At 43.0% G+C, this 19642-nt stretch overlaps 1 protein-coding gene and 1 pseudogene across 10 annotated transcripts in view; both read right to left on the bottom strand.

Moving 5' to 3' along the window:
* LOC117881609 (protocadherin gamma-A4-like) overlaps positions 1–19642 on the bottom strand; it is a 388535-nt gene that overhangs the window by 134971 nt on the left and 233922 nt on the right. Inside the window, exon 2 of one of the 10 annotated variants that reach the window (XM_034779079.1) lies at positions 19189–19617. The exons of the other annotated variants lie outside the window; for them this stretch is intronic. Within the exon in view, the coding sequence (XP_034634970.1) occupies positions 19189–19581 (393 nt within the window). The 5' untranslated portion in view covers positions 19582–19617. The remainder of the gene's footprint in view (positions 1–19188; positions 19618–19642) is intronic. 10 annotated transcript variants of the gene reach the window in all.
* On the bottom strand, positions 1640–9098 carry LOC117881612 (annotated as a pseudogene).

Raw genomic sequence — 19642 nt, 5'->3', positions numbered from 1 at the left:
GCGGCAGAGGGGTAAACGTTCCCGTATTGTGTGTTCTAACGGCCGTTCCCTTTTCTCAGCCGGACTGTGAAGGTCTCTCTGCTGTTTCCTCTGCGATCCGCGCTGTGTGACGGAGCAATCACACTGCAGGAGGCTCGGATGGATCTCCGGCTCCAGCCCTGGCTCCGCATTGGCCAACAGCGGCACTCCGAGTCTCAACGGGAGAACTGCAATAGCAGCGATCTTATCAAGGCGCCGGTGCAGCTCTACTCACACAATCATGCCTGTTTTGTGTTTTTTTCCTTCTAATTTGCATGGAAATGCAAAACATGTAGTAAAGTAAAAGCATTGCCGTGAAATATAAACAATAGTGTTTCTTAACATAAGTATAAATGTAAAATCTAAATGCTTTTTGAATATATGTGTGTATGTGTGTTTGTGTCTATTTACTGATAGTGTAAAACTTAAAATTCTCGAAATTTTTAGCCTTTGTTTACATATATATATCCGTGTATGTGTGGGTGTACGTCTTGGTGTCTGTGTGTGTAATGAATATGTACAAGAACAACAATTTCCATGTAATAACTACATCCTCTGCAAACACTACTATGGGTAAGATTCAGGTAAGCACAGTTCTAAAGTGTTTGACAGAAAGCAATGGTTTTTAAACCGAATGATTGCGGGATCAAAATATAAATCTAAACTCCCGAGCGAAACTATTTTCGTGGTTAGCTCTTATTGTCACTTTTAGGTTATCTTTCCTTCGAATCTGTAATCTGCCCACTCAGAGGACACAGGTTGTTTCTAAAAAGTACTAAGAACATTTCTCTTGAGTTGAGCTATAGTGAAAAATCAGGCGCTTTTCTCTCGTAGAACCGCGTTAAAGAACACTTTAATAGTTTTCCAAACATTCCAAAAACTAAACATGAATGGAAAAGTGAACTGAGTCCTAGTGAGCCAATGTATTCAAAAAGTGATGCAAAGACAAAGGAGACCGTCAAATAATGTAAGTATAATCACGTGCCCACTGTACAAACATATTTGAGTTAGCCTTTCTTTGATTGCTTTAAACAATGTGTTATGGAAACATATATTACTATTTTAATAAAAAATACAATAAATGTTAGAATCTTCTCTTTTATTGGACCAACTTCTGTTGGCGAGAGAGACAAGCTTTCGAGCTTACATGGAGCTTTTCTTCTTACCTGAATGCTTGTCTTTCTCACCAACCGAAGGTGGTCCAATAAAAGACAATACCTAACCCATCTTGTCTATCTAATATCCAGGAACCAACTCGGCTACAACACCGCATACAGAATATTTTTGGTAATACTAACTACATGCTATAAAAACATATTATTGTAATGTGTCATCAATTTCTCTCAAATTCTCAAGGCTCAATATAAGACAAAAGAACATTATTATTGCAGGAAATTTAAAAGACTGTCGAAATAGTCTCTTCTTAATCAAATATTTACATAACTTTAGCTTCATGATTATGCATTTCTACCCTGCATTATTTGCAATACGGAAAGTCAGATGAAATCATATTTGGAGTTAAATACTCTGGTTTATAAAAATAAGTTAATATTGAGAACTGTGCTGTCACTGGAACATTTTGCCCTTCAGTAACATTCTTATTCTCTCCGATCTATGTTTCTATGTTTCTAAAAACATAGGAAAATGTCCTTACTTTGTAATATCTGAAGTAAGGTAACTTATATAGTATCACAGATTAAAAGCAGATTCAAGTTTTGAAAAAAACACCGTTTCATGAGAACTGCAAAAGGGAAGTAGGAAATCTGTTTTCTAAATGGGTTCACAATGTAAATATTATTACATAAAATATATTTATATGTACGTATCCGTCCAATACTCTGAGGACAACATTGACTCCAAACTCAATTCCGAATAGCATGCCAGAGTCTGGTTCAGGTGATCAAAGCTTTAAAAGAAAAACATCTAGTATAATCGAGAATCGATCTCTCTCCCCGACCCACAACATTCTCTCTAATACAGGCCCCCAAACGCTTGATGCACTCAGTAATTCTCTAACGATTAACAGCTACCTATATTTACAAATATAAATCACAAGATTAAGCAGATATTAGTTGACCTGAATGGACGTCTGATCCATGTTATTGTCTAACTTCTCAGTAATTAGAATATGATTCTTTATCTCACAAGAGTGCTGACTAGTCAGAGTATTTGCATAGTTTGGAGAAAGTTGAACTGGCTCTTTCTGGAGTCCGTGGTTAGAGAAACCTCATGTGAGTAGGAGTGAAGAAAAGCTCTGACTCCATCGATCCCCACAAACTGCGAGACGGGAACGCCACTGAAAGTCACACTCGAGGAGTCAAACAGCTGCGAGTTTCTCCACCGGCGGAGCCTCAAGGCCAGTAACACTATGATAAAGGTAAAGAACAAGCAGGAAACGGAAGCCACAGCGATCACCAAATACAAGGTGAGGCTGGACTGGAGGTCTACAGGAGCTGAGAGGCTGCTTAAATCGGAGAGGATTTCGGGGACGCTGTCAGCCACCACCACTGTGACAGTGGCCGTGGCAGAGAGAGGGGGCTGCCCGTTGTCCTTCACTAAAACCACCAGACTTTGCTTGAGCACATCTTTGTCTACAAAGTAGCACGCTGTCCTGATCTCTCCGCTGTAGAGTCCCACAGAGAAGAGCAGCGGCTCTGTAGCCTTCAGCAGCAGTAGGAGAGCCAGGCGTTCTGCCTGGAGTCTGCATCCACCGCCACCACCTTAGTGACCAGGTAACCCGGCTCGGAGAAGCGAGGGGCCAGCTCCACTCCCGTGGAGCCATCGGTGAGAAAGGAGGGGTGTAAGATGTGCGGGCTGTTGTCATTCTGATCCAGTATAAAGAGAGTGACGGAGACATTACTGCTGAGAGGTGGGGAACCCCCATCCTGAGCCTGCACTTGGAACCGTATCTCCCGGAACTGTTCGTAATCGAAGGAGCGCAGAGCGTAGAGAGCCCCAGTCTCGGAGTTAATGGAGATGGAGGAGGAGAGCGGAGCTCCCTGGATCTGAGTTCCAGTAATGGAGTAAAAAAACAGAGAGTCCTGTGGCACCTTTAAGACTAACAGATGTATTGGAGCATAAGCTTTCGTGGGTGAATGCCCACTTCGTCCAATGCATGTAATGGAAATTTCCAGGGGCAGGTATAAATATGCTGGCAAGAATCAGTCTGGAGATAACGAGGTTAGTTCAATCAGGGAGGTTGAGGTCCTCTGCTAGCAGTTGAAGTGTGAACATCAAGGGAGGAGAAATTGCTTCTGTAGTTGCTAGCCATTCACAGTCTTTGTTTAATCCTGATCTGATGGTGTCAAATTTGCAAATGAACTGAAGCTCAGCAGTTTCTCTTTGGAGTCTGGTCCTGAAGTTTTTTTGCTGTAAGATGGCTACCTTTACATCTGCTATTGTGTGGCCAGGGAGGTTGAAGTGTTCTCCTACAGGTTTTTGTATATTGCCATTCCTGATATCTGACTTGTGTCCATTTATCCTTTTATGTAGTGACTGTCCAGTTCGGCCAATGTACATAGCAAAGGGGCATTGCTGGCACATGATGGCATATATAACACTGGTGGATGTGCAGGTGAATGAACCAGAGATGTTGTAGCTGATCTGGTTAGGTCCTGTGATGGTGTTGTTGGTGTAGATATGTGGGCAGAGTTGGCATTGAGGTTTGTTGCATGGATTGGTTCCTGAGTTAGAGTTGTTATGGTGTGTTGTGTGGTTGCTGGTGAGAATATGCTTAAGGTTGGCAGGTTGTCTGTGGGCGAGGACTGGCCTGCCTTCCAAGGTCTGTGAAAGAGAGGGATCATTGTCCAGGATGGGTTGTAGATCACTGATGATGCGTTGGAGAGGTTTAAGCTGAGGACTGTAGGTGATGGCCAGTGGAGTTCTGTTGGTTTCATCATAAAGGTTGGGGTGTGGGAGGGAGTGCAGGGTGTGGGAGGAGTGTGAGAGGGGGTGCGGTGTGCAGGAAGGGGCTCAGGGCAAGGGATTGGGGCAGAGGAGGGGGAGGAGTGTATGAGGGGGCTCAGAGAAGGGGGTTGGGGTGCAGGAGGGGTGCAGAGTGCAGGAGGGTGCTCAGGGCAGGGGGTTGAGGTGTAGGAGGGATGCTGAGTGCAGGAAGGGGCTCAAGGCAGGGGGTTGGGATGCAGGAGGGGTGCGGGGTATGATGGGGGCTCAGGGCTGAGAGTTGGAGTGCATGGGGGTGCAGGGTGCCGCAGGGGGCTCAGGGCAGGGAGTTGAGATGCATGGGGATGCAGAGTGCAGCAGGGGGCTCAGGGCAGGGGGGGGGGGTGCGGGGGGCAGGCGGGGGGCTGGGGGCGGGGGGGGGGGGTGCAGGAGGGGTGTGGGGTGTGGCAGGGCCAGATCTGGCCCGCGGGCATTAGGCTGTCTCTCGGCACACCCGGCATACCCCATGCGCTCTCAGGGAGAAAACGGAGGCTCCTCTTGGGTTATTCTCCATGATGTAGGCAGTGTAGGATGTTTTATCAAAGAAAGGGGTGTTGTCACGCGTGTCTAAAATCCGGAGTGGGATCGTGGTGGCTGTAGAAAGAGGAGGAGTCCCATTGTCCGTGGCGGTCACTGTGATGTTGTATGCTGCCACCTGCTCTCTGTCACCAGACTGTAATAATTATCCAACGAATTCCTCAGCTGGAAGGGGAGGTTGCTGGGTGTGGAGCACATGACAACCCCGTTCTCTCCGGAATCTAGATCTTGCACAGTCAGGGGGGAGAGTCCTCAGGGATCGAGTCGACAAGAGATGAGAGGATTGGTAATCCTGGTCACAATTTTGGATCTGTCGAAAAGGACTCCCCCATCATGGGCTTGCACCTCGATTTCATATAATGCAGCTTCTTCAACATCCATGTTCCCCACGACTGTTAATTCTTCCGTCATTGAATCCAAGTGGAATGTCCGTGAAGCTTTATTAGTTATCTTTCTGATTTGAGTATTAGAACATAAGAACATAAGAATGTCCTTACTGGATCAGACTAAGGGCCAGGTACCCCAGAGGGAATGAACAGAACAGGTAATCATCAAGTGATCCACCCTCTGTCGCTCATTCCCAGCTTCTGGCAAACAGAGGTTAGGGACACCATTCCTGACCATCCTGGCTAATAGCCATTGATGGACCTATCCTCCATGAATTTATCTAGTTCTTTTTTAAACCCTATTATGGTCTTGGCCTTCACATCCTCTGGCAAGGAGTTCCACAGGTTGACTGTGTGTTGTGTGAAGAAATACTTCCTTTTATTTGTTTTAAACCTGCTGCCTATTAATTTCATTTGGTGACCGCCTAGTTCTTGTGTTATGAGAAGCAGTAAACAACACTTCCTTATCTACTTTCTCTACACCAGACATGATTTTATAGACCTCAATCATATCTCCCCTTAACCATCTCTTTTCCAAGCTGAAAAGTCCCAGTTTTCTTAATCTCTCCGCATACAGAAGCTGTTCCATACCCCAAATCATTTTAGTTGCCCTTTTCTGAACCTTTTCCAATTCCAATATATCTTTTTTGAGATGGGGTGACCACATCTGACACATACCGGCGTACCATGGATTTATATAGAGTCAGCATGATATTTTCTGTCCTATAATCTATCCATTTCTTAATTATTCCCAGCATTCTGTTCACTTTTTTGATTGTCGCTGTACATTGAGTGGATGTTTTCAGAGGACTATCCACAATGACTCCAAGATCTCTTTCTTGAGTGGTAACAGCTAATTTATACCCCATCATTTTATATGTATAGTTGGGATTATGCTTTCCAATGTGCATTACTTTGCATTTATCAACATTAAACTTCATCTGCCATTTTGTTGCCCACTCACCCAGTTTTGAGAGATCCTTTCGTAGCTCTTCACAGTCTGCTTTGGACTTAACTATCTTGAGTAGTTTTGTATCATCTGCAAATGTTGCCACCTCACTGTTTACCCCTTTTTCCAGATCATTTATGAACATGTTGAATAGGACTGGTCCTAGAACAGACCCCTGGGGGAACACTACTATTTACCTCTCTCCATTCTGAAAACTGACCATTTATACCTACCCTTTGTTTCCTATCTTTCAACCAGTTACCAATCCATGAGAGCACCTTCCCTCTTATCCCGTGGCAGCTTACTTTGCATAAGAAGCTTTGGTGAGGGAGCTTGTCAAAGGCTTTCTGAAAATCTAAGTACACTATATCCACTGGATCCCCTTGGTCCACATGTTTGTTGACCCCCTCAAAGAATTCCAGTAGATTGGTGAGGCATGATTTCCCTTTAATAAAACTGTGTTGACTCTTCCTCAACAAATTATGTTCATCTATATGTCTCACAATATTGTTCTTTATTATAGTCTCAACCAGTTTGTCCGGTACTGAAGTCAGACTTACAGGCCTGTAATTGCCAGGATCACCTCTGAAGCCCTTGTTAGAAATTGGCTCACATTAGCTATCCTCCAGTCATCTGGTAAAGAAGCTGATTTAAATTATAGGTTACAGACTACAATTAGTAGTTCTGCAATTTCACATTTGAGTTCCTTCAGAATTCTTGGGTGATTACCACCTGGTCCTGGTGACTTATTGCTGTTTAATTTACCAATTTGTTCCAAAACCTCCTCTAATGATACCTCAGTCTGGGACAGTTCCTCAGATCTAAAAAGAATGGCTCAGGTTTGGGAATCTCCCTCATATCCTTAGCTGTGAAGACCAATGCAAAGAATTCATTTAGTTTCTCTGCAATGGCCTTATCATCCTTGAGTGCTCCTTTAGCACCTTGATCGTCCAGTGGCCCCATTGGTTGTTTAGCAGCCTTCCTGCTTCTAATGTACTTAAAAAAAAATTGCTATTACTTTTTGAGTCTTTGGCTAACTGTTCCTCAAATTCTTTTTTGGCCTTCCTAATTGTATTTTTACGCTTCATTTGCCAGTGTTTATGCTCCTTTCTATTTTCCTCACTAGGATTTAACTTCCACTTTTTAATGGATGCCTTTTTGCCTCTCACTGCTTCTTTTACTTTGTTGTTTAAGCAACATGGTGGCTTTTTTTTGGTTCTCTTACTATGCTTTTTAATTTGGGGTATACATTTAAGTTGAACCTCTATTATGGTGTCTTTAAAAAGTTTCCACACAGCTTGCAGAGATTTCACTTTTGGCACTGTACTCTTTAATTTCTGTTTAACTAACCTCCTCATTTTTGTGTAGCTCCCCTTTCTGAAATTAAATGCCACAGTGTTGGGTCACTGTGGTGTTTTTCCTACCACACAGATATTAAATTTAATTATATTATGGTCACTATTACCAAACGATCCAGCTATATTCACCTCTTGGACCAGATCCTGTGCTCAACTTAGGACTAAATCAAGAATTGCCTCTTCTCTGGTGAGTTCCAGGACCAGCTGCTCCAAGAAGCAATCATTTAAGGTGACAAGAAACTTTATCTCTGCATCCCGACCTGAGGTGACATGACATTTTACCTCTTGGGGTATTCCTTCACCCGGATCAGTCGCTTTCACTGTCACCATCCTGGACCCCATAGGCATATTTTCTAAAACATTAACTTTGTAGACAGGCTGACTAAAAACTGGTGCATTGTCATTAGCATCGTTAACAATAACACGGATTTGCGCAGTGCCGGACCTGACTGGATCTCCCCCGTCAGTGGCTGTGAGGATTAGATCATGGATCTAGCTTGTTCTTTGCGGTCCAGAGACTTTTCCAGCATCAGTTCTGGAATATTTAATTTCATCTGATCCAGTTTGCACATCCAGAGAGAAATGCCTATTACTGCTGAGGTGGTAGCTCTGGAGAGAATTTATCCCTAAATCTGGGTCTTGCGCCTCCTGAAGGGGAAACCACGATACCGGTGCTGTTGTCTCACTGATTTTTACTTCCAATTCTTCTGTCTGGAAGAATTGTCTTTAATCTCTGTGATTTCCACTTCAACTCTATAAAGCTTCATTTTTTCTTCAACAATAATCTCAGAATCTTGTACATCTAATACGGCAATCACAGTCCCAGGTGGACAGTCCTCGGGGACTGAATTGAAGAGAGACCTGATAATAATTTCAAGAGCATTGTCATTCACATAATTGACCACAATGACAACTTTTGATCTGTCAAAATGGCCTCCCTTGTCATACGCTTGCACCTCAATTTCATATAACGCAGATTCCTCAAAGTTCAGGTTCCCCACGAATGTTATTCTACCCTTTTTTGAGTCCAAGTGGAATATTTTGGAAGCTTTCTCTGTTATTTTACTGAATTAGTATTTTATCTGTTGACTCCTTCATCCAGATTGGTGACTTTTACTGTAACCACCCTGGAACCTTTCTGCAAATTTTCCAAAATGTTCACTTTCTAGACAGGCTCATTAAAAACCGGCACATTGTCATTTGCATCAAGAACGATAATTCTAATTTGCGCAGTGCCAGACCTGATTGGATCCCCCCATGTCTAGCTGTGAGGACTAGATCATGAACAGCTTTTTCTTCTCTGTCCAAAGACTTTTCCAGCACCAATTCAGCATATTTTACTCCATTTGATCCATTTTCCACACCGAGAGAAAAGTGCCTATTACTGCTGAGCTGGTAGCTCTGGAGAGTATTAGTTCCAAAATCTGTGTCCTGTGCTTCTGGGAAAAGAAATTGCGACCCTGGAGCTGTTGTTTCACTATTTTTTATCTCAATTTCTTCTGCTTGGAAGCTGGGAGCATTGTCATTTATATCTGTGATTTCAATTTCAACTCTATAAAGCTTCATTTTATCCTCCACTATAACCTCACTGTTTAACAGACACTCCCTCCAGCCTGTCACAGATCTGCTCTCTGTCTATCCTTTCCGTGGTGAGTAAACAGCCTCTCAAAATTCAAAGCAAAATACCGAGTCCTACCTTTGGAAACAAAGCAGATGCCGGGTCTGAGAGCTGCTTACATCCAGTCCCAGATCCTTTGCCACATTCCCCATGAAAGATCTTTTCTCCATTTACACCAGAATCAAATAGCAAATCTGCCCAGACACTGCCTTCAAAATGGTAACCAATATAAAGCAGAACAGAGGTCGCCCTTTGCAGTGCCAGAGCCTTGTGTATCTGCCATTCCTGTGGAGATGTGGAGAAGCATCTGATTCTCTGTCAGGGAAAAGGTCTCCGTTTAGGTTTTATCTTTGGGTAAATGTTTCCAAAACTGTCAATAATTAAACCAAATCCAATTTCAGCTAATGTTGTTCTTTGCTGTTGTCCAGACCCGGTGTGTGTGTGAATCTGTTCACTCTGTGTTCTGTGCTAAGTATCTGCGGGCTGGGCTGGCTTGATCTCTCATTGCATTTCTCCCCTTGTATGTGAACAGTGCCCCTCAGAGCCTCAACCAATAAATGCAGTATCTCCATGCTGGAAATTTTAAAGCGGTATTTATATTTGAGATTTAATATTGTAAATAAGCCACCTGCTGTTTCTTTGGTAAATATACCTGATGCTGAGGGAAGGAACAAAATGTTGGATGCTGGGGGATCTCACTTTATTCCTTTGAAAGAGTTACTGATAATGGTTGGTGTAGTTTAAATATGGTTGTGTATGAATTATACATACTCAGATTTTTCTAGACATATCAGATATATGTCTTTTAATCTAACAGTCCATCTGTTTGAATGTCATTCGTGTGGTCACTTGTCATATTCTAATATCCTCTTTTAGTGACTTTATTCCTAACATATACATATATCACATGGAGTAATATTTTGTTCATATCTGAGATATTTTGACTTGGTCAAATCTGCCATTTAAGTTACAGTATTCATTACCAGCTCAATGGATGAAATAGGAATACAGAAAACATGAGTGCTCACAATGGATGAGCTCTGTAAAATGGGTGACATAAAATAATCTGTACTCCATAAATTTTCAATTCTTGTAATTTTAACAGTCAGTTAACAATTGAGAATAGAATGAGAGGCTTCATTGAAAATTATACCACAAAAGGGCAATAATGCATAAATGCAAAATATGAACAGACAAACATGTGTATTTATATACAGATGCCCAACACACACATATACAGATATATACCACATATCTGGTAGTAATACCAGTTTGACAAACTGCCTACCCATATAATGAATAAAATCACATGATTATTTGGTTTATTCTGCACCTTTGGTCACTGAGACTCACAGACTTCAAGACCAGAAGGCAACGATTGTGATCATCCAGTCTGACCGCCTGCACATTGCAGGCCACAGAACCTCACCCACCCACGGCCTGTGATAGACCCATAATTTCTCACTGAGTTACTGAAGTCCTTAAATTCCTCATGACTTAAAGATTTCAAATTGCAAAGAATCTACCATTTACTCTAGTTTAAACCAGTAAGTGACCCATGCCCTATGATGCAGAAGTAGGCAACCTCCCCCCGCTCCCATCTCTGCCAATTTGACCCCTGGAAAAATTCCTTCCCAACCTCAAATATGGTGAACAGTAGGATCCTGAGCATGTTGGCAAAACCCACCAGCCATACACCTGAGAAAATATTGTCTGTAGTAACTCAGAGCCCTCCCCATCTAGTGTCCCATCTCCAGCCATTGGGGATATTTGCTACTAGCAGTTGCAGATAGGCCACTTCCCATTGTAGGCTATCTCATCATACCTTCCTTTCCCTAAAATTATCAAGCTCAGTCTTGAAGCCAGTTAGGGTTTTTGCTCCCATTATTCCCCTTGGAAGGCTATTTTAGAACCTCACGCCTCTGATGGTTAGAAATCTTTATCTAAGTTCAAGACTAAACGTGTTGAGGGCCAGTTAATATCCATCTGTTCTTGTGTCAATATTGGTGCTTAACTTAAATAACTCCTTTCCCTCCCTGGTATTGATCCTTCTGATGCATTTATAGAGAGCAATCATATCTCCCATCAGTCTTCTTTTGGTTAGGCTAAACAAGCTAAACTCCCAGAATCTCCTGTCAGTATAGATTTCCACTCCTCTAATAATCCTAGTGGCCCTTTTCTGCACCTGTTCCTGTTTGAATTAATCTTTCTTAAACATGGGAGACGAGAACTGCACACAGTATTCCAGATGAGGTCTCACCAGGGCCTTGTATAATGGTAATAACACTTCTCTATGTCTACTGAAAATACCTTGCCTGATGAATCATAGGATTGCATTAGCTTTTTCATGGCTGCATCACTTTGGAGGCTCATAGTCATTCTGTGATTGACCACTAATAACGTTCCTCCAGCCTGACAGTTCTCCTTTCAGTATGGCCTGTTGTCGTCTCCCTTTTAACCAGTTCCTTATCCACCTTTCAATTCTCATATTAATCTCCATTTTCTCCAATGTAACTAATAATTTCCCATGTGGAACTGTATCAAATGCCTTACTGAAATCCAGGTAGATCTACTGTATTTATCTACTCTAATAAATTTGTTAGTCTCTAAGGTGCCACAAGTACTCCTGTTCTTCTTTTTGCGGATACAGACTAACACGGCTGCTACTCTGAAACCTGTATTTCCTTTGTCTAAAAAATCAGTTATCTTCTCCAAGAAGGAGATCAGGTTGGTCCGACATGATTTACCTTTTTCAGAAAACTATGTTGTATTTCATCCGCGTTACCGTTTACCTCTTTGTCATTACCTACTTTCTCTTTCAAAATTTGTTCCAAGACCTTGAATATAATTTAGGTCAAACTCAAAGGCCTGTAGTTTCCTGGATCACTTTCTCGCCTTTCTTATAAATAGGTATATATTAGCAATTTTCTAATCATAGGTCATGACCCCCAAGTTTACAGATTCATTCAGTTGCACTCTGTCCATCAGCTTGCAGACAGAAGGCAAGAGTCAATGCTCCGGCTGCTGGAGCATCAAACTGATATGCTCCAGCGTATGGTTGATCTGCAGGAAAGGGCAGCAGGAGCAGAGACTGCCGTAACAGCCCCTGTGTAACCAACAGCCCTCCTCCCCAAGTTCCATAGCCTCCTCACCCAGATGCCCAAGAACACGGTGTGGGGGCCTCTGGCCATCCAGTCACTCCTCCCCAGATGATTGACCGAGCATCAGAAGGCTGGCCTTCAATAAGAGTTAAAGTTTTAAACTGCAGTGTGTCCTTTTCCTTCCCTCCTCCCCCATCCATCCCTGGCTACCTTGGCAATTATCCCCCTAGTTGTGTGGTGACTTAATAAAGAATGCATGAATGTGAAGTAACAATGACTTTATTGCGTCTGCAAGCGGTGCTCAAAGGGGGAGGGGTTTTTGGTTTACAGGGAAGTAGAGTGAACCGGGTGAGGGGGTGGGGCAGAGGGTTCATCAAGGAGAAACAAACAGAAGTTTCACACCGTAGCCTGGCCAGTCACAAAACTCGTTTTCAAAGCTTTTCTGATGCGCACCGCGCCCTGCTGTGCTCTTCTAACCACCCTGGGTCTGGCTGCGCGTAATCAGCGGCCAGGCGATTTGCCTCAACCTCCCACCCCGCCATAAATGTCTCCCCCTTACTCTCACAGATATTGTGGAGCACACAGCAAGCAGCAATAACAATGGGGATATTCTTTTCGCTGAGGTCTGAGCGAGTCAGTAAGCTGCGCCAGCGCACTTTTAAACATCCAAATGCACATTCCACCACCATTCGGCACTTGCTCAGCCTGTAGTTGAACAGGTCCTGACTATTGTCCAGGCTGCCTGTGTACGGCTTCATGAGCCATGGCATTAAGGGGTAGGCTGGGTCCCCAAGGATAACTATAGGCATTTCAACATCCCCAACGGTTATTTTCTGGTCTGGGAAGAAAGTCCCTTCCTCCAGCTTTCGAAACAGACCAGAGTACCTGAAGACGCGAGCATCATGTACCTTTCCTGGCCATCCCACGTTGATGTTGGTGAAACGTCCCTTGTGATCCACCAGGGCTTGCAGCAGCATTGAAAAGTACCCCTTGCAGTTTATGTACTCGGTGGCTTGGTGCTCCGATGCCAAGATAGGGATATGGGTTCCGTCTATCGCTCCACCACAGTTTGGGAATCCCATTGCAGCAAAGCCATCCACTATGGCCTGCACGTTTCCAAGAGTCACTACCCTTGATATCACCAGGTCTTTGATTGCCCTGGCAACTTGGATCTCAACAGCCCCCACAGTAGATTTGCCCACTCCAAATTGATTCCCAACTGACCAGTAGCTGTCTGGCGTTGCAAGCTTCCACAGGGCTATCGCCACTCGCTTCTCAACTGTGAGGGCTGCTCTCATCCTGGTATTCTGGCACTTCAGGGCAGGGGAAAGCAAGTCACAAAGTTCCATGAAAGTGACCTTATGCATGTGAAAGTTTTGCAGCCACTGGGAATCGTCCCACACCTGCAGCACGATGTGGTCCCACCAGTCTGTGCTTCTTTCCCTGGCCCAGAATCGGCGTTCCACGGCATGAACCTGCCCCAGTAACACCATGATTTGCACATTGCTGGGGCCTGTACTTTGTGAGAGGTCTATGTCCATATCAATTTCCTCATCACTCTCGTCGCCGCGCTGCAATAGCCTCCTCGGCTGGTCCTGGTTTTGCTTTGGCATGTCCTGGCTCTGCATATACTCCAGGACAATACGCGTGGTGTTCATAGTGCTCATAATTGCCGCGGTGATCTGAGCGGGCTCCATGATCCCAGTGCTATGGCGTCTGGTCTGAAAAAAGGCGCGAAACTAGTATCTGACGGATGGAGGGAGGGAGGGGCGAGTGACGACATGGCGTACAGGTACAGGGAATTAAAATCAACAAAGGTGGCTGTGCATCAGGGAGAAACACAAACAACTGTCACACAGAATGGCCCCCCCAAAGATTGAACTCAAAACCCTGGGTTTAGCAGGCAGTTGATTTCACGGAGGGAGGAGGAAGCAAATGAATACAGAACAAATCTATTTTTTACATCTTAAGCTGGCAGACGACGGTGCAGCATGACTGATAGCCCTCGGCATCTTCTGGGTGCTTGGCAGAAAATAGCATACTATGACTGATAGTCATCATCGTCGAGACTGCCCAGGTGCCCATGATTGACAGCCACTGCAGTACGATGACGACGGATACCAGTCGTAATATACCATCTTCTACCAAAAGGCAAGGAGCTGCTTTTGTGTGCAATGCAGCCCCACGTCTGCCAGCACCCAGATCGCCGATGAAGGCTACCAGTCATACTGCACCGTCTACTGCCAAAAGGCAATTAGCTGCTGCTGTGTAGCAATGCAGTACCATATGCCATTAAAACATCTATATCACACCACTACCCAACACAATGCTATAATAGAAAGACATTACCCAAAGAACAAGAGTATCTTTCTATACTTGCAGCTATAGCAACTACCCAAGATCTTACAGAATCATAGAATTGTAGGACTTGAAGGGACTTCTAGAGGTCATCTAGTGCAATCCCCTGCACTCATGGCTGGACTAAGTATTATCTAGACCATCCCTGGCAGCTGTTTGTGTAACCTGGTCTTAAAAATCTCCAACGGTGGAGATTCCATAACCCCGCTAGGCAATTTTTTAACCACACTGACAATTAGGAAGTTTTTCCTAATGTCCAATGTAACCTGCCTTTGCTGCAATTTAAGACCATTGCTTCTTGTCCTAGCCTCAGAAGTTAAGGAGAACAATTTTTCTCCCTACTCTTTGTAACAAACTTTTATGTACTTGAAAACTGTTATGTCCCCTTTCAGTCTTCTCTTCTCCAGACTAAACAAACCCAATTTTTTCAATCTTCCCTCATAGATCATGTTTTCTAGACCCAGGGGTTGGCAACGTTTGGCACGCGGCTCACCAGGGTAAGCATCCTGGCGGGCCGGGCCAGTTTTATTTACCTGCTGATGTGGCAGGTTCGGCCGATCACGGCCCCCACTGGCCGCGGTTCGCTGTCCCGGGCCAATGGGGGCGGCGAGGAGCCACGGCCAGCACATCGCTCGCCCCCGCTGCTTCTCGCCGCCCCCATTGGCCCGGGACGGCGAACCGTGGCCAGTGGGGGCCGCGATCGGCCGAACTTGCCACGTCAGCAGGTAAATAAAACTGGCCCGGCCCGCCAGGGTGCTTACCCTGGCGAGCCGCGTGCCAAACGTTGCCAACCCCTGTCTAGACCTTTAATAATTTTTGTTGCTCTTCTCTGGACTTTCTCCATTTGTTCACATCTTTCCTGAAATATGGCACCCAGAAATATACCAGTTGAAGCTAATCCATGCCGAGTAGAGTGGAAGGATTACTTCTCATGTCTTGCTTACAACACTCCTGCTAATACATCTGTGATGCATGGCGAGAAAGGGTTAAACATCCTGCAAAATAAATAACTGTCAAAAGACATGTGGGGAGATAATGTTTGTGTTTTTGTGTATTTTGTGTATGAATCGGGTTGACTATGTAATCAACCGTCCCTATCCATTCTGTATTCTGATAATTCAGAGGTCAAAAGAACATCCTATCATTTAAATGAATTGTAAACATGGGATATCTCAGTATTCATCTCTCTTTGAAATGTACTGTGAATGGTGGAGAAACAAGCAAATGGCCTTATGTTAATTCATATAGCTACGTACTGGTGATGGACCTCCTTCAAAGTCATTCTAATTACCTTTTGTTCCCTGAGGAACTCCAATTTGTCAAAAGACATAAACTTGTATAAAATATCCTTGGGTCCTGATTCTGTCATCTCAGGGCTTGGCTACACTGGCAATTCACAGCACTGCACTTGCTGCACTCAGGGGTGTGAAAAAACACCCCCCCTGAGCGCAACGAGTGCAGCGCTGTAAAGCGCCAGTGTAATCAGCGCCTGCAGCGCTGCACGCTCGCTCGCAGTGCTGCAAGCTATTCCCCTTGGAGAGGTGGAGTACTTGCAGCTACACTCATGCTTCACACTCATGCTTCACAGCAGCGCTGTGAATCCGCGAGTGTAGCCAAGGCCTCAGATCTGCTTAGGCTTCATCAGGGGAAGTTTGAATCGCAAGACTGAGGTCCCAGTTATTCTGGTATACCCTGAATATGAGATTTGGACATTGGACTATAACCTATGAACTATTTCTGAAAGAACTCTTTGCAACTACAAAGCTCACCATCTCTGCTATGAATATAAACCTCAATGAATTGAACTCATGTCTGTATGTATATTGATCTTTTAACCACAATCTCTCTCTCTTTTTTTTAATATATTTTAATTTAGTTAATAAGAATTGGCTGCAGTGTGTATTTGGGTAAGATCTGAAACAGTCATTAACCTGGGAGATAATGTGTCCGATTCTTTGGGATTGGAAGAACCTTTTCTTTTATATGATAAAATAAGATTTACAGAAATTTTCATCATATTTGACGTGAGTACCTGGATGGAGGCCTGAGGCTGAATCACTTTAAGGGAACTGTGTTGTTTGGACTTCTGAGTAACAGTAAGGTAATAAAGAAGCTGTTTTATATTGGTTTGGTGAATCTAAGTATTGGAATATCCACCAGTTTTATGGGGATTGTCTGCCCCATTCTTTACAGTTCACCCTAATTGAATGACCACAGCTGGCTCCCCACTAGGACCCTGGTCACAACATCCCAGAATGATGTTCACTTTTTTTTGCCACAGCGTTACACTTTTGACTCATATTTAGCTTAAGATCCACTATGACCCCTAGATCCCTTTCTGGACAGTCATTTCCCATTTTGTATGTGTGCAACTGATTGTTCCTTCCTAAGTGGAGTACTTTGCATTTGTCCTTATTAAATGTCATCCTATCTACTTCAGATTATTTCTCCAGTTTGTCCAGATCATTTTGAATTTTAATCCTATCCTCCAAAGCACTTGCAACCCCTCCCAGCTTGGTAGCATCCACAAACTTTATAAGTATACTCTCTATGCCATTATCTAAATATTGATGAAGATATTGAACAGAACCAGATCCAGAACTGATCCTTGTGGGAACCCACTTGATACGCCCTTCCAGGTTGACTGTGAATGACTGATAACTTCTCTCTAGGAATGGTTTTCCAACCAGTTATGCATCTACATTATAGTAGCTCCATCTAGGTTGTATTTAGCTGGTTTGTTTATGAGAAGGTCATGCGACACAGTATCAAAAGCCTTACTAAAGTTAAGATATACCACATGTACCACTTCCCCACTACTCACAAGGCTTGTTACACTGTCAAAGAAAGATATTAGATTGGTTTGACACAGTTTGTTCTTGACAAATCCATCCTGACTGTTACTTAGCACCTTATTATCTTCTAAATGTTTGCAAATTGATCGCTTAATTATTTGCTCCATTATCTTTCCAGGTACTGAAGTTAAGCTGACTGGTCTGTAATTCCCCAGAATGTCCTTATTTCTCTTTTTTAGATTGGCACTATATTTGCCCTTTTCCAGTCCTCTGGAATCTCTCCCATCTTCCATGACTTTTCAAAGATAATTGCTAATGGATCAGATATCTCTTCAGTCATCTCCTTGAGTATTCTAGGACAGTGTCTCTCAACCTTTCCAGACTACTGTACCCCTTTCAGGAGTCTGATTTGTCTTGTGTCACACCCCACACACACCCCAAGTTTCATCTCACTTAAAAACTTACAAAATCAGACATAAAAATACAAGTATCACAGCACACTATCACTGAAAAAATGCTTACTTTCTATTTTTACCATATAATTATAAAATAAATAAATTGGAATATAAATATTGTACTTACATTTCAGTGTATAGTATACAGAGCAGAATAAACAAATAATTGTCTATGAAATTTTAGTTTGTACTGACTTTACTAGTGCTTTTTTATGTAGCCTGTTGTAAAACTAGGCAAATGTTGATGTACCCCCGGAAGACCTCTGAGTATCCCTCATTGAGAACCACTGTTCTCAGGCCCTGGTGATTTGAAAACACCTAACTTGTCTAAATAATTTTTAATTTGTTCTTTTCCTATTTTAGCCTCTGATTCTTCCTCATTTTTACTGGCATTCACTATATTAGATGTCCAGTCACTACTAACCTTTTTGGAGAAAACTGAAACAAAAATGTAATTTAGCACTTCTGCCATTTCCACATGTTCTGTTATTGTCCTCCCCCCATTGAGTAATGGGCTTATCTTGTCCTTGGTCTTCCTCTTGCTTCTAATGTATTTGTAGAATGTTCTCTTGTTATTCTTTATGTCTTTGGCTAATTTAATCTTATTTTGTGCCTTGGCCTTTCTAATTTTATCCCTACATACTTGTGTTATTTGTTTATATTCACCCTTTATAATTTGACCCAGTTTCCACTTTTTGTAGGACTCTTTTTTTTTTTTTTTTGAGTTTCAGACTTTTGAAGATCTCCTGCTTAAGCTAGGGTGATCTCTTGCCATACTTCCTATTTTTCCTACACAGTGGGATAGTTTGCTCTTGTGCCCTTAATAATAATGTCTCTTTGAAAAACTGCCAACTCTCTTGAACTCTCTTCCCCCTTAGACTTGCTTCCCAAGGGATCTTACCTACCAACTCCCTAATTTTGCTACAATGTGCTTTCTTGAAATCCATTATCTTTTTTTTTTTTGCTGTTTTTCCTCCTACCATTCCTTAGAATCATGAACACTACCATTTCATGATCACTTTCACCTAAGCTGCCTTCCACTTTCAAATTCTCAACCAGTTCCTCCCTATTTGTCAAAATCAAATCTAGAATACTTTCTCTCCTAGAAGCTTTGTACACCCTCTGAAATAAAAAAAAGTTTCCAATACGTTCCGAACATGTAGGACAATCTGTGCTCTGGAACGTTAAACGAGGCTCAGTTATTCAAAAGAAGCATTTTGAAAAGTATTTCAAAAATACATGTTTCAGTTAGACAGCTTTCATATTTTTCTCTACAATCAGAAAAAAAGCAGATCTTAAAGAAGATACTTAATGTTTCTGGAAAATGCATTTATTCCAAGGAAAGCTTTTGAGGAAAGACGCTATTCCCTTGAAAGTAAGAACTGTCTTTCAGTTAAAGCAATGGAAAGGGATTTAGGAGGTATGACTTTTATCCTCGGCTTACTTAATACTTCATTCCTGACTTGCCACCGCTCAGTTACTCCCATTATACCTCACATACTCGTGTAAAATGGAAATAACTTTCTCTGCCTTGCAGGGATGTTGTGACAATAAATTCATTCATACTTTGAGACCACGGATAAAATGAGGATGACGGAAAGACACCTACTCTTTCACAATAAAAACCTGTTCTACAAAGATATCATGTAAACAATGAAAACAGAAGCTCACCTCCCCAGTAGTCTCCGTCTCAGCCTGTAAACTGCTACATCCATTGCCAATAAATGGCATCCCAGAGCTGTCACTGCACAGAATATTCTCTGCCATTTGGGCATTGGGTTTCAGGAAGGTACATTTATTCCTCGTTAAATCTGAGGACAAACACAGCTGGTAAGTGTAAGGCAAAGTCCCATCTTCATAGCTTGGTGGGAACCTGCGGCCGGTATTTGAATAAGGGTCAGGACCAAAACACTGAAGTAATTTGGGATTTCCTGACCTTCGCAATTTCATCACAATGGCCAGTGTAACTGTCAGGAGGAACAAAAATGAGATCAAGGCTAAAGCCAACACCAAGTAAAACTGTAAATCAGACTGAGGTGCCGAGTCACCCGATTGGTCACTCATTTCCGGAAGAGCCTCTTGGAAGTTCTCAGCAAACACCAAGTTGAGAGTCACTGTGGCTGAC

The sequence above is a fragment of the Trachemys scripta genome, chromosome 8 (genome assembly GCF_013100865.1).
Source record: "Trachemys scripta elegans isolate TJP31775 chromosome 8, CAS_Tse_1.0, whole genome shotgun sequence".
NCBI lineage: Eukaryota > Metazoa > Chordata > Testudines > Emydidae > Trachemys > Trachemys scripta.
This window is presented reverse-complemented; position numbering and strand designations above follow the sequence as displayed.